This window comes from Mesoplodon densirostris, chromosome 8 (genome assembly GCF_025265405.1).
Source record: "Mesoplodon densirostris isolate mMesDen1 chromosome 8, mMesDen1 primary haplotype, whole genome shotgun sequence".
Lineage (NCBI taxonomy): Eukaryota > Metazoa > Chordata > Mammalia > Artiodactyla > Ziphiidae > Mesoplodon > Mesoplodon densirostris.
In genome coordinates this window covers 57013960-57039872 of record NC_082668.1, presented here as the reverse complement: position 1 = coordinate 57039872, position 25913 = coordinate 57013960, and the positions used below count along the sequence as shown (strand labels likewise).

General features: G+C 38.2%; 1 protein-coding gene across 6 annotated transcripts in view; it reads right to left on the bottom strand.

Moving 5' to 3' along the window:
- R3HDM1 (R3H domain containing 1) overlaps positions 1–25913 on the bottom strand; it is a 187082-nt gene that overhangs the window by 20313 nt on the left and 140856 nt on the right. For all 6 annotated transcript variants that reach the window (XM_060105816.1, XM_060105811.1, XM_060105812.1 and 3 more), the window contains 2 exons: positions 21237–21391; positions 16859–17010 (listed from right to left, as the gene is read on the bottom strand). In XM_060105816.1, coding sequence (XP_059961799.1) covers positions 16859–17010; positions 21237–21391 — 307 coding nt within the window. The remainder of the gene's footprint in view (positions 1–16858; positions 17011–21236; positions 21392–25913) is intronic.

Here is a 25913-nt window from a genome sequence, read left to right as displayed (position 1 = left end):
GGAACAGAAACTGCCTGTGAGAAAGAACAGATTTTTCACATTTATCAGAAAGGCCGTAAAGTAGCCATTATAGACATGTTCATAAAACCAAAGGAAACCATGCATAAGGAAGTAAAGAAGGAATGGTGACAAGGTTGCATGAACAAATAGAGAATATTGGGACTTCCCTGGTGGCACAGTGGTTAAGAATCCGCCTGCCAATGCAGGGGACACGGGTTCAAGCCCTGGTCCAGGAAGACAGATTAAAAGAGATTATATAAGTTAAAGAACAGAGAGAAAAAGGAACACAGAAAAAAGAGCTTCAGAGAAATGTGGGGTGTTGTTAAACAAACCAACACACGTATAATGGGATTATCAGAGAGGAGAGAAAGCAGCAGAAAAGACATTCCAAGAAATAATGGCTGAAAACATCCCAAATTTATTGAAAAACACTAACCGACTCATCCAGAAACCTCAACAAACTCTAAGCAGAATAAATGCAGAGATCCAAAGAGATACCATAGTAAAAATGCTGAAAGTCAAAGACATGCAGAAAGAGAAAAATTACTAGTTACTTATAATGTAACCCCAGTAAGATTAACAGCTAACTTTCCAGCAGACAAGATGAAGGTCAGAAGGCGGTGGGAAAACATATTCAAAATGGTCAAGGGAAAAACCTGTTAACAAAGATTCCTATATCCAGCAAAGCTGTTTTTCAAAATGAAGGCAAAACTAAGACTTTCCTTAGTAAATAAAAACTGTGAATTTGTTGCCGGCAATAGGCACTTTACAACAGGCACTAATTAGAACAAACACAAAAAGATAAAGCGTAAGTATTATGGACTGAATGCTTGCATCCCTCCCAAATTCATATGCTGAAACCCTAACCTCAATGTAATGGTATTTGAAGATGGGGCCATGAAGAGGTAACTAGGTTAGATGACACCATGTGGGTGGAGCCCTGGTCCAATGAGATTAGTGCTCTTATAAGAAAAGACATCAAAGAACTTGCTCTCCCTCTGCTTGCACAGGCTGAAGAAAGGCCAAATGAGCCCACAATGAGAACGTGACTATCTGCAAACCAAGGGGAGAGCCCTCACCAGATATCAACCCTGCTGGTACCTTGATCTTGGATTTCCAGTCTCCAGAACAGTGAGAAAATAAATTTCTGTTGTTTATGCCACCCAGTCTATGACATTTGGTTATGGCAGTCTGAACAGACTAATACAACAAGAACAGGTAATTATGTAATTGGAAAGACTGTAGAAATGCATATTTTCCCTCCTTTCTTCTGATTTTAGAGGCAACTGTATAAAATAATATGTATATAATGTAATGTTGGGCCTATAACATGTACGAATGTAACATATTTGCCAATAATAGCATGAAGGATGTGGGTGGGAACAAAGCTGTATGGGCTAAGGAAATGCCTACTGATGGTAAGGTAATAGTTATAACAATGTATTGTGTTTGTAATATTAATACAATATGTATAACAAGAATACCAGAAAAAGGGGGGAAAGAGAATAGAGCAGTGTAGCAGTAACTTTTCTTTATAGCACTAGAATTAAGCTAGTGTAAATCAGAAGCTGACTTGGATAAGTTAAGATATATATGGTAAATCCTAGAAAAACCACTAACAAAAAACCTTCTAGAAAAGTAAAATAGAAAGAAAGAAATTAAAATGCTACATTAGGAAATATTCATTTAATGCAAGAGAAAGCAGGAAAAGGAAGAATAAAAAAACAAACACAGGAGATAGAAAACAAAAAGCAAAATGGCAGACATAAGCCAAGTACATTAATAGTAACATTAAATGTGAATGGATTAAATGATTCCATCAAAAGACAGAGATTGTCAGGATAAAAATGATCCAACTATATGCTGTCTACAGGAGACACAAAGGCTGAAAATAACAGGATGGTAAAAGATATATCACACAACCAGTAACCACAAGAAAGCTGGTATGTCTATATTAATATCCGACAAAACAGACTTTAAAACAAAAACTGGGGCTTCCCTGGTGGCGCAGTGGTTGAGAGTCCGCCTGCCGATGCAGGGGACACGGGTTTGTGCCCCGGTCCGGGAAGATCCCACATGCCGTGGAGCAGCTGGGCCTGTGAGCCATGGCCGCTGAGCCTGCGTGTCCGGAGCCTATGCTCCGCAACGGGAGAGGCCACAACAGTGAGAGGCCCACGTACCACAAAAAACAAAAAACAAAAAACAAAAACAAAAACTGTATGAGATAAAGAAAGCATTTCATAATGAAAAAGGGTCAGGCAAATATAATAGTTGTAAACATATCAGCTCCTAGTAAAGGAGCACCAAAATACACGAAACACACACTGAAAAGAATGTAAGGAGAAATATACAATTCAATGATAGTAATTGGAGATTTCAACATTCCACTTTCCTTTTTTTGGCCACACTGTGTGGCTTGTGGGCTCTTAGTTCCCAGACCAGGGATTGAACCCAGGCCCACGGCAGTGAAAGCAGGGAGTCCTAACCACTGGACTGCCAGGGAATTCCCAACACTCCACTTTCAATAATGAATAGAACAACAATTCAGCAGATGAACAAGGAACAGAAAACCTGGACAACACTATAAACTAACTAGACCTAAGAGATATCTACAGAACACTCCATCCAACAATAACAGAATATACAATCTTTTCAAGTGTACATGGAATATTCTCCCGATAGACCATATGCTGGGCCATAAAATGAACCTCAGTAAATTTAAAAGGATAGAAATAATACAAAGAATGTTCTCCAACCACAATGGAATGAAATTAGAAATAAATAGCAGGAAAAAACTTGGGACACACACAAGTAAGTAGAAATTAAACACCACAATACTATGTTACCAATAGGTCAAAGAAGAAATCAAAATAGAAACCAGAAAATACTTTGGGATGAACGAAAATGAAGATACAACATGCCAAATCTTATGGAATGCCACTAAAGCAGTGCTTAGAGGGAAACTTATAACTGTAAATGCCAATATTAAAAAAGAAGAAAGATCTCAGATTAATAACCTACACTTCCATCTTAAGACATTGGGTGGAGGGCTGGGGGACCGATCACCAAGCCAAAAGCAAGCCAAAGGAAGTAAATAAGAAAGATTACAATGGGAATACACAAAATAGAGAACAGAAAAACAAGATGAAAATCAATAAAAACCAAAAGCTGGTTCACTGAAAAGATCAACAAAATTGACAACTTTTTGTTAAACTGACCAAGAAAAAAAGAGAGAAAACTCAAATTACCAGAATCAGAAATGAAGAGGGGGAGATTACTAGACTACAGAAATAAAAAGGATAATAAAATAGTATGAACAATTGTATACCAAGAAAATACATCAAATTCCCAGAAATATACCAACTGCCAAAACGAACTCAAGTAGAGACAGATAATCAGAATGGATCTATAACAAATGAAGAGATTGAAGTAGTAATCATAAAACAACTTACACACACACACACACACACACACACACACACACACGCCCCTGCATAGAAGGTTTCATCACTGAATTCTATCGAACATTTAAAGAAAAATTAACAATAATTCTTCATAAACTCTTCCAAAACATAGAAAAGAACACTTCCCAACTCATTCTATATTACCCTAATACTAAAACCAGACAAAGGCACCACAAGACAACAGACCAGTATCTCTTATGAATATAAATGCTAAAATCTGACCAAGTGTGATTTATCCCAGGAATGCCAGGGTCATTTAATATCTGAAAACCAATTAATGTAATACATTATATTTTCTCAACACGATACAGAGTACCTATGAAAAATCCACAACTAACATCTTTATTAAGGTGGAAGACTGAATGCTGTCCAGTCATGAAGAAGACAAGGATGTCAGCTCTCACTACTTGTATGGAACAGTGTACTAAGCATTCTAGCCAGGGCAATAAGGCAAGAAAATGAAATAAAAGGTACCCAAATTGAAAAGGAAGAAATAAAACAATTTCTTCACAGATGACAAGATCATGTATATGGAAAATCCCAAGAAATCTATTTAAGAAGTATTATAACTAGTAAATGAGTTCAACAAAGTTGTAGGATACAGAATTAATACACAAAAATAATCTGCATTTCTATACACTTCCAATGAACAATCAAAATGAAATTAAAACAATTCCATTCATAGTACCACCATGAAGAATAAAACACTTAGGAATAAGTTTAATAAAACAAGTGAAAAATTAACTCTAAAAACTACAGAAACATTGTTGAAAGAAATTAAAGATCTAAATGATTGAAAAACATCCCATGTTCATGAAATGGAAGAATTAACATAGTTAAGATGCCAATTCTCCAAAGCAATCTACAGATTTGACACAATTTCCATCAGAATCCCAGTTGACTTCTTCCTATAAATGGATAAACTGATTACAAAATTCATATGGATCTGCAAGGGACCCAGAATAGCCAAAACAATCTTGATAAGACAACCAAACTGGAGGACTCACACATCCTGATTTCAAAACTTCATCAATACAGTGTGGCACTGGCAGAGGATAAACAGATTAGTAGAAGACACTGACAGTCCAGAAATAAACTCAGACATCTATGATCATCTGATTTTCAATAAGGGTACCAAGACCATTCAATGGGGAAAGAACAGTCTTTTCAACAAATAGCACTGGGAAAACTAAATAGTTATGCGCAAAACAATGAAGTTGGATGCCTGTCTCATACCATATAAAAAATTAACTAAAAATGGATCAAAGATTTAAATGTCAGACCTAAAACTATAAAATTCTTAGAAGATATAGACATAAATCTCTGTGATCACAGACCTGGTAATAAATTCTTTGATATGATAGCAAAAGCATGAGCAACAAAAGAAAAAAAGATAAAATGGACTTCATCAAAGTGAAAACCCTTTGTACTTGAAAGGACTGCATCAAGAAAGTGAAAAGACAACCCACAGAAAGAGAAAATATTTACAAATTATGTATCTGTTAAGGGACCTGTACCAGAATATATGAAGAACTCTTACAATTCAACAATAAAGACACACAACCCAATTAAATTGAGCAAAAGGATCTGAATATACATTTTTCCAAGGAAAATATACAAATGGCTTAAAAAGCACATGAAAAGACATTCAGTATTATTAGTCATCAGGAAAATCAAAATCACGAGATATTACTTCACACCTACTAGAACGGTTATAATAAAAAAGTCAGATAATTAACAAGTATTATTCCCTGTATTATCCTTCCCTGGTGGCGCAGTGGTTAAGAATCCACCTGCCAATGCAGGGGACACGGGTTTGATCCCTGGCCCGGGGAAGATCCCACATGCCGCGGAGTAACTAAGCTCACGCGCCACAACTACTGAGCCTGCACTTTAGAACCCGAGCGCCACAACTACTGAGCCCATGTGCCACAACTACTGAGACCGCACACCACAACTACTGAAGCCTGCACACCTAGAGCCTGTGCTCTGCAACGAGAAGCCACTGCAATGAGAAGCACGTCCACCACAATGAACAGTAGCCCTCACTTGCTGCAACTAGAGAAAGCCCGCGTACAGCGACGAAGACCCAACGCAGCCAAAAATAAACAAAATAAAGTAAATAATTTATAAAAAAAAAAAGAAGCATGTGGGGCTTCCCTGGTGGCGCAGTGGTTGAGAGTCAGCCTGCCGATGCATGGGACACGGGTTTGTGCCCCGGTCCGGGAAGATCCCACATGCCGCGGAGCGGCTGGGCCTGTGAGCCATGGCCGCTGAGCCTGCGCATCCGGAGCCTGTGCTCCGCAACGGGAGAGGCCACAACAGTGAGAGGCCCGCGTACCGCAAAAAAAAAAAAAAAAGAAAGAAAAGAAGCATGTGGAGAAATTAGATCACTCATGCACTGCTTATGGAAATGTAAAACGTTGCAGCTGCTTTGGAAAACATCATCCTCAAATGATTAACATACAGTTACCACATGACCCAGTGATTCCACTCCTAGGTATATACCTAAGAGAAATGAAAACAGATGTCTACACAAAAATGTACAAACTAACGTTTACAGTAGTCAAAGGTGGAAACAACCCAAATGTCCATCAACTGACAAATGGATAAACACAATGTGATATATCCCTACCATGGAGTATTATTCAGCTATAAAAAGGAATAGCCTACTGGTAATATGCTACAACATGGATGAACCTTAAAAACATTATGCAGAGTGAAAGCAGCCAGTCACAAAAGACTACACATAATTCCATTGATATGAAACGTCCGTATCAGGGAACTCTACGAAGACTGAAAGTAGATTAGTGGCTAGGAGATGATGGTGGTGGTGGAGGGGTTGGAAGGTGATAGCTAAAGAGTATGGAGTTTCCTTTTTTCCCCCTTCATCAGTATATTCACATTAAAAATTTAAAACCTGTGATGAAATACACATAGCATACAATTTGCCAACTTAATCACTTAAGCATATAGCTCACTGCCATTAAACACATTCACATTGTTTCACAATCATTATCACCATCCATCTCCAGAACTCTTCATCTTGCGTAACTGAAAGTGTACCCATTAAATGGCAACTCCCCATTTCTCCTTTCCTCAGCCCCTGGCAACCATAATTCTACTTTCTGATTCTATTCATTTGATGACTCTAGGTAACTCAAATAAGTAGAATTATACAGTATTGGTCCTTTTCTGACTGGCTTACTTCACACAGCATAATGTCTTCAAGATTCATCCATGTTGTAGCATGTGACAGAATTTCCTTCCTTTTAAAGACTGAATAATATTCCACTGTATGTGTACACCACATTTAATTTATCCATTTATCTGCTGATGGACACTTGGTTTGCTTCTACTTCAGGGTTTTGTTTTTTCTTTCTTTCTTTCTTTATTTATTTAATCTTTGGCTGCGTTGGGTGTTCATTGCTGTGCGCGGGCTTTCTCTAGTTGTGGCAAGTGGGGGCTACTCTTCGTTGTGGTGCACAGGCTTCTCATTGTGGTGGTTTCTCTTGTTGCGGAGCATGGGCTCTAGGTTCACAGGCTTCAGTAGTTGTGGCACGTGGGCTCAGTAGTTATGGCTCATGGGCTCTAGAGCGCAGGCTCAGTAGTTGTGGCGCATGGGCTTAGTTGCTCCACGGCATGTGGGATCTTCCCAGACCAGGGCTCGAACCCGTGTCCCCTGCATTGGCAGGCGGATTCTTAACCACTGCGCCACCAGGGAAGCCCTACTTCAGGGTTTTTGTTTATTTTTCTGGAGAGAAAAATGTTCTAAAATTGACTGTGGTGATGGTTGCTGCACATCTGTGAATATATGAAAAACTATTAAGCAGTACACTTAAGTGGGTGAATTGTATGGTATATGAATTTTATCTCAATAATGCTGTTTACAAAGAAGATAAATAAGGAAATAGTAGAACGGACAAAAATGGTGCATATAGAAAAGGTACACACAAAGAAGTCATATAATATGAAGTCACCCACAAAAGGTTGATGATTCAGGAAAAGTAATAGTATTCAAAACCCTAAATAAAAATATCATTGCTATCATTCATCTCTTCTCTCTATGGTTTTGCAAATATAATGACTGTTATTTCAAATGATTATTATTTTTGATGGGAGAATAGGACTCAGTGTATTCTTCTTAAGCAATAATTAATTCACTTGAAAAGCAAGTCTCACGTGTGCTATAGTTTTTTGTGTGTGTGTGTTTTTTTTGTGGTACGCGGGCCTCTCACTGTTGTGGCCACTCCCGTTGCGGAGCACAGGCTCCGGATGCGCAGGCCCAGCAGCCATGGCTCACGGGCCCAGCCGCTCCGCGGCATGTGGGGTCCTCCCGGACCGGGGCACGAACTCGTGTCCCCTGCATCGGCAGGCGGACTCTCAACCACCACGCCACCAGGGAAGCCCATGTGCTATAGTTTTTAGTGACTACTAAAGATGATGTCATTGAAAATTTATGAATATTTGGCAAGGTGTGCTTTGGATATCTGCCTTTTTAAACCATCTGACGTCGTACTGCCAGTGACAGTCAAACAAACTTCCTGAACTTAATAACATTACTTAGTAGACATGTGCTGTGTTCCCTGAAGATGCTGTAAGTAATCGATATAATCCATTTGGGGACTACAGTAGTCTGGGTATCACACGTTTAATTCTTTAATAATGAATTAAAGAGACTGAAGCAGGTAACAAAAAACAAGCACTCTGAATCTCATTAGTCCCAATGACTGATTCACCATCTGTGACAACCTGAGCAAATTTCACTAGAATTTAAACCAAATTTAATCAGCTTAGCAGAAAAAATTAAAATTAAAAATGAAAGTAAACTATTCAAAGGTTACGCCATATTTCTCTTGGATCATTTTTGTTGGATTTTCCTTTGAATAGCAACATTTTTTACGACTTGTTTTTGGAGCAATTTTAATTTTGGGGGTGGATTATATTTGTGGTAAACCTTTTAGAGGCAGAATTACAGAATAAAAAAGTACAGCAGTTTCATGTTTTGTTAAATATCATCAGACTGATTTATAGAATCAGTTTTCATAGGCCTAGCACCCAGCAATGTTTGTCTCTCTGCTTAGTGTTAACTGTTTTGTCCTCCTTTTTTGGTTTGATTTTCCTTTGAATAGCAACATTTTTTACAACTTGTTTTTGGAGCAATTTTAATTTTGGGGGTGGATTATATTTGTGGTAAACCTTTTAGAGGCAGAATTACAGAATAAAAAAGTACAGCAGTTTCATGTTTTGTTAAATATCATCAGACTGATTTATAGAATCAGTTTTCATAGGCCTAGCACCCAGCAATGTTTGTCTCTCTGCTTAGTGTAACTGTTTTGTCCTCCTTTTTTGGTTAAGGTTGCCTTAATTCTCATTTCTTAAGATTGTTGGGGAGAGTGAACATTTCCTCATGTGATAATTTATTATTAGTTCTTGTCAAGTGGGTAAACTACTCATTTCCATGAATTATTTGTGGAGTTCATTCTAGAACTCCACAAATAACTATCATTAATACTATCGTTCTAGAACATACAGAAGTGACAAAAATGTTTATAAGCTTTTATCAGGCATCTGTCACATTTCCCCACATCTTGATGCTTTCTTTTTGAAATCTGTCTTAATGTAACTGTGCTGAATCTTTATATCAAAATAACCTTTAAAACATTCATCTACTCTTTGATAATGCACTTCATATCTTGAATCCTAAATCAGTGAGAAAAATAAAGCAATCAGAAAAGTATTTTCATAAACTCTTCACCACACCTATCTACATACTAATATCTGAGCCCGTGCACTCTGCTTTTCCTTCATTTACCATACGTGAATCCTCTGCATCTTATTTATGGCTAACCGACTTCCATTTGAGTGTTTACTCTCATCCTCCTTGAGGACCTTACAACTCTACCCCCTCTCTCCAATAGCAACACACCTCTTTCTGCTGTCTTTCATTTCAGCATACAAACACTTCTTTTTTCAATTAAGAACAGGATACTCTCTCTTAACCTCATTTCCCCATCCCATATACTACTGAAATTCAATGCTCCCCTTAGGGATGCAATTCTCAAACGTTGTCTCTATTTAGTGTCTCCAGTTCCTCTCCTCCCATTCTCTTGCCCCTTATCTCTTCAAGTCTTCCCCCATAGTTAATGATTTTATTACCTATTTAGGGGTTTGAAATATATATACAACAAAAGTACCCAGAAATATATTACACATTTTAAAGAATTATAAGATGAAGAACTATGTAACCTCCATTTGGATTAAGAAAAGAACTTCACTAAGTTTCCACACCTTTCCTCACCATGTACCTCTAACTATTGTATAGCAGTGCTCCACACGTAGGTTTAACTTTTTAAACAAATTGTTTCTGAAGGTGTTTTTTTTTTTAAATTATTGAAGTTTGAGAATTCTTCATATTCTCTCTACGTAAGTACTTTTTCAGATATTTGGTTTCCCAGTCAGTATATTGTTTGACTTTTCATTTTTATTCTGTTGTGTAGCCAGTTTCCATCTGGTATAATTTTCTTACTGTCTGAAAGACTTCCTTTAACATTTCTTGCAGTGCAGGTAAGCTGGTGATTAACTGTTTCAGTTTTTGCATGTTTGAAATAGTCTTTATTTCATATTTGTTTCTGAAAAATATTTCTACTGGTATAGAATTGTTTTTTCTTTCATAACCCCAAATAGAGATGTTGTGCCACTGTCTTCTGGCTTGTATTGTTTCTAACAAAAAGTCTATCGAATTCTTATCTTTGCTCCTCTATATGTAACGTGTCTTTTTTTCTCTGGCTACTTTTACAATTTTCCCTTTATAAAGCTTTGAAAAGTTTCCTCCATATTTCTTTTGCCTGAGTTTGTCGAACTTTTTGGATATGCAGGTTTATGGTTTTCATAAATTTTGAAACATTTCAGCCATTACTATTCAAATATTTTTTTGTCTGCCCTTTTCCTCTCTTTGGAGGATGCCAATTGCACATGCATTAGGCCCCCTGAAAAGCACTGATGCTCTGTTCATTATTTCCTAGTCCTTTTTCCTCTGTCTGAATTTTATACTGGCATTGTTTCAGTCAGTTTCAACTGACTGATTTTTCCTCATTATTAGCCTTATTAGTTTCTCACTTCCTTGCATACTTCCTAATTTTTGATTGGATGCCAGGCATTATGAATTTAACCTTGTTGACTGTTGGATATCCTTGTTTTTGTTTGTTTGTTTGTTTTGGCTGTGTTGGGTCTTCATTGCTGTGCGCAGGCTTTCTCTAGTTGCAGCGAGCGGGGGCTACTCTTTGTTGCGGTGCACGGGCTTCTCACTGCGGTGGCTTCTCTTGTTGCAGATCACAGGCTCTAGGTGCGCAGGCTTCAGTAGTCGTGGTGTGTGGGCTCAGCAGTTGTGGCTCATGGCCTCTAGAGCGCAGGCTCAGTAGCTGTGGCGCACGGGCTTAGTTGCTCTGTGGCATGTGGGCTCTTCCAGGACCAGGGATTGGACCTGTGTTCCCTGCATTGGTAGGTGGATTCTTAACCACTGCGCCAGCAGGGAAGTCCCCCTTGTATTTTTTAATAATATTTCTGAGCTTTGTTCTGAGCCACAGTTATCTGGACACAATTTAATCCTTTTGGGTCCTGCTTGTTTAAGGCAGGACCAGAGCAGCTTTTAATCTAAGGCTAACTGTCCTCCACTACTGAGACAGTATTCTTTTAAGTCCTCTACTCAATGCCTCATGTGTTATGAGGTTTTGACATACTGGCTGGTAGGAATTTAAACTGTTCCTGTCCTTGTGTGAGCTCCAGGGATTGTTCTGCCTGTTCCTTTTGAGTGGTTCTTTTCCTGGCCTTGAGGAGTTTTTGCACATAAATGCACCAGTCAGCAATCAACTAAGACTCAAAGGGGTCCCATTTAGATCTCCAGAGCAACCTCTTTGTAACCCTCTTCTCTTCAGTATTCGGCCCTGCAAACTCTAAGCCACCTTGGCTTCCTTGGACTCCTAATTCCATCTCCTTAACTTAGACAGAGGGTTTTGCTTGGGTTCCTCCTCCCTGAGATGTAGCTAGGAAACTCTCCCCAGGCAGGAAGCTGGGGCAATAGTAAGACTCACTTGTTTGTTTTCCCTCTCTCAGGGTTTACTGTCCCTCACTGCCTAATGAAAACTGTTGTTTCATGTATTTGTCTCTAGTTTTAAAGTTATGGTAGGAGGATAAATTTGGTTTCTATTACTCTATCATGGCTGGAAATGGAAATCAAGAGGATGTAGGTTTTTAAGATCCTTTCATCAACATGTCTGATATTGTCCCCAACACTGATAAGTAAAACACAGGAGTTGTTTTACACAGGAGTGTGAAACACAAGAGCTGTTTTACACAGCAGTGTAAAACACACTCTCAAGGAACAGAAATTATTCACAAAATAAAATAAATAGAATATGCCAGAGGGGCACTTCCAACACAAACCTTTTCTGCTTCCTAAACTTGGAGTATCTCAGGGGATCGCTTGTTATCTAGGTTACCTATGGCCTGAAGAAATAACAAATAAAATGGCAAGCCATTCAAATTCTTGGGCTGTGAAGAAAGTCAGGATGGATTTTGAGAAACAATTTGGAAAAGCTTAAAATTTACTTGAGGAAGAAAGCTGTGAAAATCTAACGAATAATTCAAAAGTGGGTGGGAAGATTAAGAGGTGTACTCCTGGGCTTCCCTGGTGGCGCAGTGGTTGAGAGTCCGCCTGCCGATGCAGGGGACACGGGTTCGTGCCCCGGTCTGGGAGGATCCCACATGCCACGGAGCGGCTGGGCCCGTGAGCCATGGCCGATGGGCCTGCGCATCCGGAGCCTGTGCTCCGCAACGGGAGAGGCCACAACAGTGAGAGGCCCGCGTACCGCAAAAAAAAAAAAAAAAAAAAAAAAAAGAGGTGTACTCCTTTTTCCTTATGTTTTTAAAAAAAAACCTGAGTTTCTCCTTACGTAAGTTCTTTCCCTTCTGTCTTTCAAAAAAGTACTACCTATTTTTGAATAAATACTCTTCTTGACCTTTTATCTGTAAGACTTCACGAACTGCGAAACTTGTAATTTCGGGGCTTCCCTGGTGGCGCAGTGGTTGAGAGTCTGCCTGCCGATGCAGGGGACATGGGTTCGTGCCCCGGTCCGGGAAGATCCCACATGCCGTGGAGCGGTTGGGCCCATGAGCCATGGCCGCTGAGCCTGCGCGTCCAGAGCCTGTGCTCTGCAGCGGGAGAGGCCACAACAGTGAGAGGCCCGTGTACCGCAAACAAACAAACAAACAAACAAAACAAAACAAAAAAACCTTGTAATTTCCTTCTTAGAGTTCTTTATTTGTTATTTTGGCCACATTGCGGGGCTGGCTTATTTATTTATTTATTTATTCATTAATTCATTACAATTTATTTATTTATTTATTTTTGGCTGCATTGGGTCTTCATTGCTGCGTGTGGACTTTCTCTAGTTGTGGTGAGTGGGCGCTACTCTTCGTTGCAGTGCATGGGCTTCTCATTGCAGTGGCTTCTCTTGTTGCGGAGCACGGGCTCTAGGCACACAGGCTTCAGTAGTTGTGGCATGTGGGTTCAGTAGCTGTGGCTCACGGGCTCCAGAGCACAGGCTCAGTAGTTGTGGTGCATGGACTCAGATGCTCCGTGGCATGTGGGATCTTCCTGGACCAGTGCTTGAACCTGTGTCCCCTGCCTTGTCAGGTGGATTCTTAACCACTGTGCCACCAGGGAAGTCCCTGATTTAACTTTTAAACCAGAACTTATGAACAATGTAATTAAAAATATAGAAAATATAATGTTTAGAATATATGATTCCTAACAAACTTCACATATTATGTGTACACTGAAAAATGACTTAAATGAAGACACCAAAATTTAACAGTGGTTATCTCTGAGTGGTGAGATTGTAGCTGATTTGCTTTTTCACCCTTTTTTACATTTTGAAAATTTTATATTTTCAAATTTTCTACAATGACTCTGTATTGTATGTATAATCAGGAAGACCCAGACAAGTTAAACAGAGAAAACACTCTTTTAACGGACAAAGTGTAGATGTAGAATTATTTTTCCCAATAGAAACTCACTGAGAGAGACTGAAAAATGAAAAGATTTTTGTATGAAATATCACCTCTCTTCCTTATTCTTTAAAGGTATCTACTTAAAAATTATTAATCTAGGGCCTCCCTGGTGGCGCAGTGGTTGAGAGTCCGCCTGCCGATGCAGGGGATACGGGTTCGTGCCCCGGTCTGGGAGGATCCCATATGCCGCGGAGCGGCTGGGCCCGTGAGCCATGGCCGCTGGGCCTGCGCGTCCGGAGCCTGTGCTCCGCAACGGGAGAGGCCACAACAGTGAGAGGCCCACATACCGCAAAAAAAAGGAAAAAAAAAAAAAATTATTAATCTAAAATAGAGACTTCCAAAAAATAAAAATAAAAAATAAAATAAAATAGAGACTTCTCTGGTGGTGCAGTGGTTAAGAATCCGCCTGCCAATGCAGGGGACACAGGTTCGAGCCCTCGTCCGGGAAGATCCCACATGCCGTGGAGCAACTAAGCCCGTGCGCCACAACTACTGAGCCTGCGTTCTAGAGCCCGTGAGCCACAACTACTGAGCCCGCATACCACAACTACTGAAGCCCGTGCGCCTAGAGCCCGTGCTCCGCAACAAGAGAAGCCACCGCAATGAGTAGCTCACGCACCTCAACAAAGAGTAGCCCCTGCTCACTGCAACTGGAGAAAGCCCACACGCAGCAAGAAAGACCCAATGCAGCCAAAAATAAATAAATTTATATTAAAAAAATTACTATTATCACTCATTTTTGGTGCGTTTACAAGAAATGGAATAGCTATAAGCATCCTCTTCCCTTCCTACTTAACATTATTTTTGTCCATATAACTTAATTTATTAATTAATTTTGCTGATAAATAAAAGCTGTTATATCCAATGAAGAGAAAATAAGCATTCTGAAAAGGCAATGTTTTAGCACCAGAAGTAACTTTCTTATTACATTTTATTTCTCTAGGCTAAGTGTTAACCACTTCCCTTTTAATAACAACAGAAGTAAAATTTCACTAAAACATGTGGTTCAGATTGAGACTTTGTTATTGACAATTATTTCAAAGGATGGCTGAGGCAAACAAAAAACCAAAATGCAAAACTAGAAGTTTAGGAGAAATTAAATGAATCCAAGACGGTTCCAGAAGTAGGACAAAGGGGACACTAGAGGAATACTAGTTTACAAAATGAGGAAAAACAGACTATGCAGATAGAAAAGGGAAAAAGACTTAGAAGTAGGTTTTCTTTTTCATTATTTCATAAAGATTCTGTGAAGCCCTTTTTTTAGAGTTCTGAAAAATAAAGGTTACAGTCTCTTCAAGTTCCCCTCTCTGTCTGCTAGCCCTTTGAGATTGCAGGTCAAAGACAAAAGTATATTCTCCTTTTGAGTTTCAAGATAAAAATGGGAAAATAAATGGTAACACAGGAGGAAAAAAAACCCCAAATGGGAGCATTTTGAAAATATTATCCAACTAGCCTGCCCATTTTTGCAGACTGTAGGAATGAAATTAGTTTTTTCTCTACATCACAGACTGACAGAAATACCATGATTTGTTGTAAAACTAGTTTCTCTGACTGGTACATGGCTTGCTGAAAGTGACAAGACACATGATTTGTATCAGGCTAAATCCTCATAGTACACATAACAACACAATCCAATCCAAACACAAAATTGCCTCAGTGATAACTGACTGGTTGAGCTGAAAGTAAAGATAATTCAAATTCCACTTTTCTGCATAAGGAGCTGCCACAAGAAAATGGATTGCTAAGCAACTCAAGCTAAGGAAGATAATTTTCAGAACAAAGGCTCACTTAGTGTTCTTATAGAAATCTTATAATCTGGTAATGTTTTAGTAAAAACATGAGTGTTTGGATCAGGACCCTATAGCTTAGAGTTTAAGATATACTTTCCCCCTTTGAACAAACTGAGATTTATTATACTTGCTGGTATGGAGTAATCAACACAGTTTTAACCTTAGGACACTGGGTCTTAGATGAAATTTTACAATGACAGATATTATGACTTTCTTGCAAATGTGTAAAATATTACTGGGTTATGGCGACTAGTGCATAGCTGAAGCATACAGATGAAAAAAAGGGCTGGTTAGCATAGGTCAGTGAGTCTCAACTCTTATTGCCAGAAGAATCACCTGGAAGGCTTTAAAAAATAATGGGAAATTTTAACACAGTATAAATTTCTATTTTCAGGACTTCCCTAGCAGTCCAGTGGTTAGGACTCCGTGCTTCCATTGCAGGGGATGCAGGTTCAATCCCTGGTCAGGGAACTAAGATCCTGCGTGCTGCACAGTGAGGCCCCCAAAAATTTTTTTTTAAATTTTCACTGTGCAGCAGCTCTACCACAAAAGAGCTGGGGTTCATCATTGTATAAAACTCCGAAGTTGCCTGTGAGATTTCAACCAACTTGTTGTTTAAAAAGCCTGGGCCTTTTCAGTTTGTGGCATCCACAGAGAGGAGGAAATACGTGAGTTCCTCAGGTGTGTATGTATGTGTGTTTATGACAACAAATAAAATGAGAGTCAAGTCCCCGTTTTCCCAAGCAGATTCAATGAAGCAAGTACTGCAACCCCTTCTTCACCCCTAAATACCATCTGTAACCATAACTGGGTGACAACCTCTTATCAGCAATCCTACCTTCAGATCCCTTATTAAAAAGAGCACCAAGGCTACTCTGGCAACCTTACAGAAATGTCATGAGAATAAATGAAAGACAGTAATCCACTCTGAACAGCAGACTAAAAGTACCCAACTCAAAGGAAGACTATATATATATATTTTAACACATTAGGCTTATCAGAGAAGTTTCTGTTCTTTCAAGTTAAGTAGCTAATGGAATACTTCACGACTTGCTTTAATATAGACCTACTATCATTTGCTTCTCATATGCCTCCCTCCTCTTACTGATGAAAAAGGAGCTCCCCAGAGCCAGAACGATTCCAGCAAGATATTTTGCTCTTGAAGTTATATACAGGAAATACATTCTCCCCAGGCTCTTACAAAAACCTTAAATATTAACGCATAAACGCTCTTGACTCTAAGATCTATGGCCAACTATTGATTCCCCTTAGGTGAGTAAAAGGAGACTGGCCTACTACTATCAGGCACATGAGAGAAAACTTGATTCTCCATTGGTTTACATATGGAATGCCCTGCTTATACTGATTTTGTTAAAAGAAATGTTAGATAAATAGATTGTATTGTAGTTTTTCTATTCTAGATAAGAGAATGATCTCAGGTAATGCCCCTTAGGCAACTTTAAAATTAGCAACAGACCACAATCCTGATAAACAATGAGGAGCTATAAGATTAAGCTTTTTATTCATACTCACCTTAAATTATTTTGTTGACCAGGTGGAATGATGCTATAGTAAACTGGCATTCCTGCTGTAGGCATAGATCCTTGATTAGACTGATTAGGGAACATAACAGGCTGTTGATAAGTCTGATGGGCAATTCCTTGAGAACCTTGAGGCAGTGAAACCTAAAATTTGAAAGGCAATTTAAAGGCAAAAACATTCTTTAAAACCTTGCAAATGTTAATGTCTCCAGCCTCCATAAACTTTCAAGTGTGAGCAGTTAGGAATAAGGTAAAACTGCCAATAGGCTGTCCTGATAAGTTAGTTATAGCATTACCACTTTATTTCAATGTTCTTTTTAGCTGGTTATTGTTTTCGGTTAGCATTTATCAATAGTACAGTAGGCTAGGAGTTATGACTCATATCCCAAAGTAGAAGTTATCTTATTATTTTTTATTTTCAAATTTTATTTAATTATTTAATTTTTGACTGCGTTGGGTCTTTGTTGCTGCACGCGGGCTTTCTCTAGTTGCAGGGAGCCAGGGCTACTCTTCGTTGTGGTGTGCGGGCTTCAGTAGTTGTGGCAGGCGGGTTCAGTAGTTGTGCCTCACAGGCTCTACAGCACAGGCTCAGCAGTTGTGGTGCATGGGCTTAGCTGCTCCGCGGCATGTGGGATCTTCCCAGACCAGGGATTGAACCTGTGTCCCCTGTATTGGCAGGTGGATTCTTAACCACTGCGCCACCAGGGAAGTCCCAGAAGTTATTTTAAAAAAGAAGGTTTCCAAATAAGGATGACCCTTTCACATGGAAAGAGTAATGCAATTTACCTCAGGTAGAGCTAAGTAAAACTCAGATAGGGTACTAATGAGATACACTGGATCAGAAAGTGTGAGCTCTGAAGCTTAAGATATCTAGATGTGATACTGACTCCATCAATTTTACTATATATGTGACACTGGGCAAACGACTTAACTCAGATTCTGAGGCCCCAGAGTTCATTATCTGCAAAAACAGGATGCCACCTCCACCTCAGGAGGGGTATTATCTCCATTATAATCTCCATTTACAGGATCTAGCACAGCAGGCATCTGATGAACAGTGGATCTTTCAATTCTCTGTTTTCCACATTCATCTGTATAGAAACCACATGAACATAATCAGGACTTCCCTGGTGGTGCAGTGGTTAAAAATCCACCTGCCAATGCAGGGGACACAGGTTTGATCCCTGGTCTGGGAAGATCCCACATGCTGTGGAGCAACTAAGCCCGCAAGCCACAACTACTGAGCCCTCACGCCACAACTACTGAAGCCCACACGCCTTGAGCCCGTGCTCCGCAACAATATAAGACACTGCAGCGAGAAGCCTGTGCAACACAACGAAGAGTAGCCCCCGCTCGCCGCAACTAGAGAAAGCCCGCGCACAGCAATGAAGACCCAACGTGGCCAAAAATAAATAAATTAAAAAAAAAAACAACAACACATGAACATAATGGATTCATTTCTCTAGTTTCCACAGTTTCTAAAATAGAAAGCACAATGGCAAAATGGTTTTGTAATTTACAAGTGCACCACATTAGTTGCATTACAATGATTTTGGTAAATAAAGCCTGTGTAAAAGCTTCTGATGATGATGTCAGCAACAGTAGTAGCAATGACAGTAACAGTAGTAACAGTGATGACAATCAAAGTTAACATTACCGAGTACTTACTACCATGTTCAGGTTCTGTTCCAAGAACTTTATGTATATTATTACACCAAGTCTTCCTAACAACCCTAAGAAGTTACTTTTATCATCCTTGTTTTATAGAAGGGGTTAAAAATTGAGGTTAATAACTTGCCCAAGGTTGTACAGCTAGTGAGGAGAAAAGTCGGGGTTTGAACCCATGCCCACTGGCTCCAGAGCCTTAGTTCTTTAACCACTTCATGATTCTCTATACCTGGGCTCTGCGATTTATAAATTGATGATTAACTTCTAAGTCTTGCCTATATAACATGTTTCTAAAATGTAACTAGTCCTTTCAAAATACACAGTAATCTCTTAAACTACTTTCAATTTGGCTCAGCTGCAAAGATAAAGTTGTTGGTTTGATTTATCCAATTTTTTATGACAAAATATATTTCAGTCTTTTTGCCTACTGAGGCAGTGTAGCATCCTAAAATTATTTCTGATTGTATCTAAGTTAGTGTATATGAAAGATCTAGGAAGAATGGCAACTCAATCTAGATGATTTAAGCTACAGAATAAATTTGTAACTAGTGGTAAAGAAAAAAAACTGAAGTACCAAAAGAGAGGAAACCGTACTTGAGAATGTACAGCCGCAGAATATACTCTACTGAGTAGATGACGTTTCAGGCTTATTATTTATTTGTTAATTTAAAATTTTACTTTTATTTTTATTTTTTCAGCCGTGATGCACGACTTGCAGGATCTTCGTTCTCCGACCAGGGGTGAACCCAGGCCCTCGGCAGTGAAAGCGATGAGTCCTAACCACTGGACTGCCAGGGAATTCCCTCGGGTTTATTTTTTAGATGACAGTTTATTACTACCTAGCTTATCTAACCAAATGTAGTAGGAAGCATGAAGCAGCCTGTCATTCACTGCTTATCAGAGCAATACATCTCACAATCATTCACCCAGTGGAAGGATTACATGAAATACCATGAGAAAATAATTTATAACTTGTAAAAAAAGTATGCTATAGAAATGATAATAACTATCTTAGCTCTGAAACACTTTCAGTATCTAGCTCCATTTTTAAAAACTACACTAACAAGGATGTAATTTATTTTAAACTTATATTTTTTTAATAGTTAATCCACCAGTTAATTTTCCAGTGTTAAACTAATCTTTCTTTTATTTATTTGTTTATTTATTTATTTAGTCTAGTCTGCACCGGGTCTTAGTTTTGGCATGCCGGATCTTTAGTTGCGGCACGCAGATTCTTAGTTGCAGCATGCATGCGGGATCTAGTTCCCCGACCACGGATTGAACCCGGGCCCCTGGCATTGGGTGCACAGAGTCTTATTCACTGGACCACCAGGGAAGTCCCTAAACTTATATTTCAAGGGAGATCTTATTTACACAGTGTCTGGGCATCTAATAGATGCTCAGCAGACTAGATCAGGTAGCATGACCAGGGTCCTTGAGAAGGGAGAGTTCCTGGCTTGGTAGTGATCCTGTCTAATGTCTAGCTACAGAGGAAGTAGGGGATGGGCAGTCTCATGGGCCTCGGCTTAAGCAGGGTGGACTGGAGTAAAAGCATGGAGGATTTGAGAGAAAAGAAAGATATAAAATCTAGTTTCATGATGTATCTTCTTTTTTCCTTAGTTGCTTTCTATTATCAAGGGGCTTCAAAAGTAGACATATTCTTAGTGCTCAAAAGTCCTCAACAATTCCACATTTTACATTTTAATTACAATTTTCATTTTCTGGAATTACAAGAATATGCTACCTCCTTTGCTCATATCCTTCCCCATCCTCAGAATGCCTTAACTAATTTATGCCCATAATTTTCTTTTAAGAGCTAATTAAAGGTTTATACCCTTCTAGAAGATCTCTGTATTAAGTCCCTAACATATGCATAGCCATATTTCATAATTCCTTCAGTTAGTGATCTGTATATTATCACCAATTTGTTGACCTGTGTTTAGATGTACATTTATCTTCCCAGCTAGATTATTTTTACCTTGTTGAGATGAATGACACTGGCCTTTGGATTTCTTAACATTCGAGTCAGTTATGGGAAACCATGAGGCTAATAAAACAAACTCACTCGCAGGTTATTCCAGAAAGGTAAAGGAAGGTAAAATAAAGTTCTGGAAATGTGCCATAGATGGGCTAAAGAAATCTGACTTATTCATGAAACAGTAGGTATTTCTACTTTAGAACTATAAAAATCCATGACATTTTCAATACATGACATACTATTCCTTTTTTTGATTTAGTGAGGGGGGAAAAGCTCAGTTCCAGCATGGGAAATTGCACATCCTTCTCTATTCTATAAACACTTGACTTATAATCTGTACTCTATTTCATATACCTACCTCTACCTTTACTTTTCCCTCCCATTCCATTCTCCTCAAGAGATTTTCTAAGGAGCTGAAGAACAGAATAAGACACTTGCTCATATATTGATACTTATGTATTCAATAGCTGGAAACACAATGTCAGAAAAACTTACTTCTCAAAATTAATATGGTTCAGATATTTTTTTCTAAAAGTTAATGAAGTGAATGAATAATGCAATAAGTGAGGACAGAACAAAGCTGCAATGACTAATAAAACTCTTAAGACTATAAAGTTACGTATTACAGAAGCATTTTCCCCATATTAAAAGGAGAAGAGTGTAGCTACACATTTTAGTTATTCAAAATCCCCTCTACCCAATGCAGGTAAGAGCGACCACGTACCTGATATGATGGCACTGAAGGATAGGGGATGACCACTCCTTGAATCTGATTTCCAATGCTGTTGGGCTGGCCACCAACTAGGCTCTGACTCTGGGGTTGCTGAACTCCAACTATCCCCTGGTAGTTTTGCTGCTGGTTGGGCATAACTTGATAACCTGTAATGGCACAGTGAGTTAAACCCTGCTTTGAATTTAATTTATTTCACTAGCAGTATGTTTCTGTATTTTAAGCAAGTACTTTGTGTTCTAAGATGACAGAGTTCTGTTTAAACAGCAAGTCTCAAAAATCTTCTGTTATGAGAGCCAACATTTAAAAGGTTTACTATGTAGGTAATCCAAGTCAGCTACCCTCCCCACCCTCCCAAAATAACACTCAAATAAAATTTGGGTACAAAGATTTCCTTTGCAGTTGAGGAAATTTATAGGGCCAGAGACTTGGTTTATATACACAATTACTAGTTAGTGTATAGTACAGTCTGTTATTAAAAATAGTTTCTGTGGGCCAGGACTGGCTACATAATTTGTGGGACCCAGTGCAAAAGCAAAATGCAGGGCCTCTTGTTAAAAAATGGAGAGTTTTGAGTTGGTAGTGGTAGAACTAGTCCTTCTGGAGACTGAAAATAATGGAAGGGGGGAACCACTTTTATAGAATAGTTGTATGTTTGAAAAACCACACTAAGATACGAATCCTTATATTAGGAATGTGTCAAGGGCGCAAGGAAAAATTGAATTACCTAGCAATTTTTAAGGTTATTTCCTTATTACATTATTAAGGTCACTTAACAGAGAAACCGATCATTAGAGGGGTTAAGCAATCTGCCCAAAGTTCACAAATCAAAAACCTAAGGGACAGTTCTTCCTAAACTGAAGGCACTGTTGGTCATTTAACTAGTAAGTTAAGAGTATAAACATACTTTTATTAAGTGAATTTATCAGTTATTTAAATAAGAATCCACAATGATAAGCTTTGAGTAGTGAATATGAATTGTACAATATGTGTCTCCTGACCCTAAGAGGATTCCTTTAAGTAAACCAGTTAGCTCAAGACTTATGTAAATTACTGGAAACTACCACAAATCCTTTTTTTGTTTTTTTTTAAAAAAGAAACCAGATAAAAATAAATAACTGACCTTCTAATCAGGGTATCTAAAAAGCTTCTACAAAGATAAACCAAACTATGGCACTGCCTATACAAACTTCCACAACTAAAGGTCAGCGAAATGATTTCTCTGATAGCACCATAAATCTATTCTGCTACCTTATAAATATCAAGTTTTCATCTCCATCCTTATTAATCCCTAAAGCAACAGGAATGGCAAAGATCCCATCTCAGGTATTGATTGTAGACAAGGGTATCACTGCAGTTGCCTGGAAGCCTCAATGATTCCACTCAATGGCTAAATAATTGAATAAATTCTAGCATCAACCTTTTCTAAAGATATGAATACAAAACATATCCGGTAACTAAGCAACATATTAACAACAAAGTAAAAATCAAGTACAAATCCAGTTATAGTGAAGGGTTTTATAAAATGATGCTATTTCTATGGCAACAGTGCTTTACTGCCATGTTTCAAATGACTTCTCGCCAATCTAGCTTTCCCAAAAAATGTATATTATGGTCCTTATGTGTAATAAAGTGATTGGTAATATGCTGTTTCTGAAACATTTCTCCCTGTGAAATTCCTATAGTCCTCAAATCTGGTGGTAAAGAAGCTTCTTTCTTGCTCCTTAGCCTAATAATTAACAACCAACCCTATTTTCAGTTTACCAAATAACAAGTATTTCAAATTCATACTCTAAAGTCCAAATATCATCAAAACATACACTGACACATTTCCACCCCTAGGAAAAGAAAGGGCAGGAATGGAAATGGGATGTGAAGACCCTTTTTTGTGCTGGAAACACCACCTCTGAACACCCACACACCCACACATACATCTATTGCAGGGTCAGAATTTGGGCTCAGCTCTTTATAGACTGGGAAAGTAACTTCTTACAATGGACTTGTCAGAATTACAGTCCACTAAAATTAAAAAGAAAAATGTGACCACCTAGCAGAATTCACTGTAACATAATGTGACTTAAATACCTTGACTTAGTCATGTCCCCCTAAGAAACTCAAGTGTTTTTCAAACCATTTTTGTATTTTATTCATTGCCAGTATTTGGAGGTTCACCTTGTTTGACTCCTGCCTGCAACTCCCTCTTATGAAAAAAAATCTGAGACAGAAAACTTCAATACATAGCTATAGATTTCATGACACAGTGGTCTAATGTAGCATCACCTGGACACTACATCATGGAATTTGCACCGATAAATTTCCAATGGTATTTTAGATTCTTTAATGTAACCTTAACTCCACTAATATCCATTCCTACTAATGTATATATAAATCTCCACACAAACATCACATTTTGAAAATGTGCAACGTAACATAAAATCTAAAACATCTGATTCTAACACCTCATTTGTCATAAACGATTATGTAAAGATGCTGTGAGCTCACGATGTGCCTGGAGGGTGATAAAAGGTGAGTGAAACACGGTCCCTATCTTTGAAATTAGGCATTCTTAGCCATGACACCATAACAGAATAGCAGAATAAACAGGGCATTATGAAATTAAGAGGGAGAAGTTAATCCTGGTTGATATTCACAGAGGAAGTAACATATGAGGCTGGACTTAAAGAAAAGATCTGGAAAAAGTAAAAAATGAGTAACATGTTTGAGGAACAGGGAAGAAAAGTGGAAGATGAAGGCAGAATATTGGTGGAGATCCAGAGATTTTACAAGTAGAAGAGCAGTGAGAACTACTAAGAGGTTCCAGATTTTAAAGATTGTGAAAGTAGAAAAACTAACTAATATTAGTACTTCATTCAGATGTAGCACAAATAAACTGGGAACATGTTTTTAAATAAAGTGGAGCTAATAAAAATAAGAATGTCAAACACTTTAAAAGAAAATATATTCCTAAGAAGCTCTCTTATTAATCTTCTCATAATTTTGTTCATTGCCTTACTCCATATTTCTTAAAACTCGACAGGTAATATAAAATTGTTCTTGTTAACTGTTCTCTCATGGCTTGCGTACACGTTTAAAAAAACCCCAAAATAGAAATGGTGTGCTTTTTAAGGGCAGGGTTAGAAGCTTTTAACACCCTACCCACCCCATTAAAGGAAAAAACCCCCAAAATATCCATATCGGTTATCAAGCAAATAAGCCAAAAAGGTGGGCACTTAATATTTATACTTACTAAATAAACAGCGAGGAAGAACATATTCTTAACAGAATGGAATCAAAATAATACATGCTTCTACACAAAACCAGGCTGACTGAGAATGAATGGCCAGTTTCTCACTGTCCATGTTTAGTGAATGGCTTTTGATAGCAAAAGCAGTACTTAAGTTTTAAGATAACATGTTTATATAATAAGGTTAAACATATTTGCCTTTTCATTAAAATGAAACTTAATCCCATGAATACAAATCACCTCAGTCTAGAATCATGGATCACTCATTATGCCTCTCCTTAAAAAATGCATAGCCGCCGAATCACAGATTTCATGTAATTAACCTCAAAGTGTTTACTTGATAAGGAAAAACAGAACTGTTTTAGTTTATATCTAATATGTAAAGCTTGAAATGAAGGTTTAATTTGAACACTGCTGGGGAAAAAGGGACATTAAAAACACCTCTGAAAAAGCTTTATTTGATTATAAAATAGGTTTTCATGGAAGAAAATTTGGAAAATACAAAAAAGGGAAAAAGTCAGGGTGGAAAAAAACATTTTTGTGTAACAGTCACTTGTAGATAATCACTATTTACATGTTGTATATATGGTTAGCCTTATTTTCCCTGCATAGATAGCAACATACATACCCACTTACATTGTTTATAGAAATGGACCATATGACACATTCTGTTTCAAAACCTTTCTCCATGCAATGTTTCCATAGCTAATCAATAGGGATTTTACAAAGCTATGGGAAGGAAGCATTTAAGTAAATTTTCTTAGAACATATTTAGACCTCAAGTTAACAATCAAAGGATGAGAAAAAAACTCAGCTGATCTGAACTCTCTACTGCCTTTTAGGAAGAAGGCATGTGTCAAGAAGATTACAAGACAAAAAGACTAAGTATTTTAGGACAAGTTATGTCAGCTTCTGGTTTCCATTCTGCAACCCAACCCAAACACAAATTTAGCCCAAATCCCTAAGCATTGTCATTTAGAATACTACATACTTATCATTTCTTTGATAGCACACAAGGCAATAGTAGCTGACATTTACATGACATTCACTAGGTTTTAGGTACCGTTCTAAGCACTTTCACATGCTAACTCTTTTAGTGCTCCCAATCTTATGAAGTCTTACTATCTCCATTTTTCAGATGAAAAAAAACAAAAGCACAGAGAGGTTCACATTTTGTCCAAGGTTACCAGCTGTTAAGTGCTGTAGCTGGGATTTGCACATAGTAGTCTGATTGTAAACTTTACTTTTCTCAGGGAAAAATGCTGAAGTAGAAAGAGTACTACAGTAATACTGCTCAAATAAGCAGAACACTTAAACACCTGACCTCTTTCCATTTTCTGAGAATTTTGGTTAATGAAGACTTTTACTGTAGTTTAACAGAAGTAAAGTTAAACAGAGTCTAAGTCTTAACAGAAATTTAATTATAG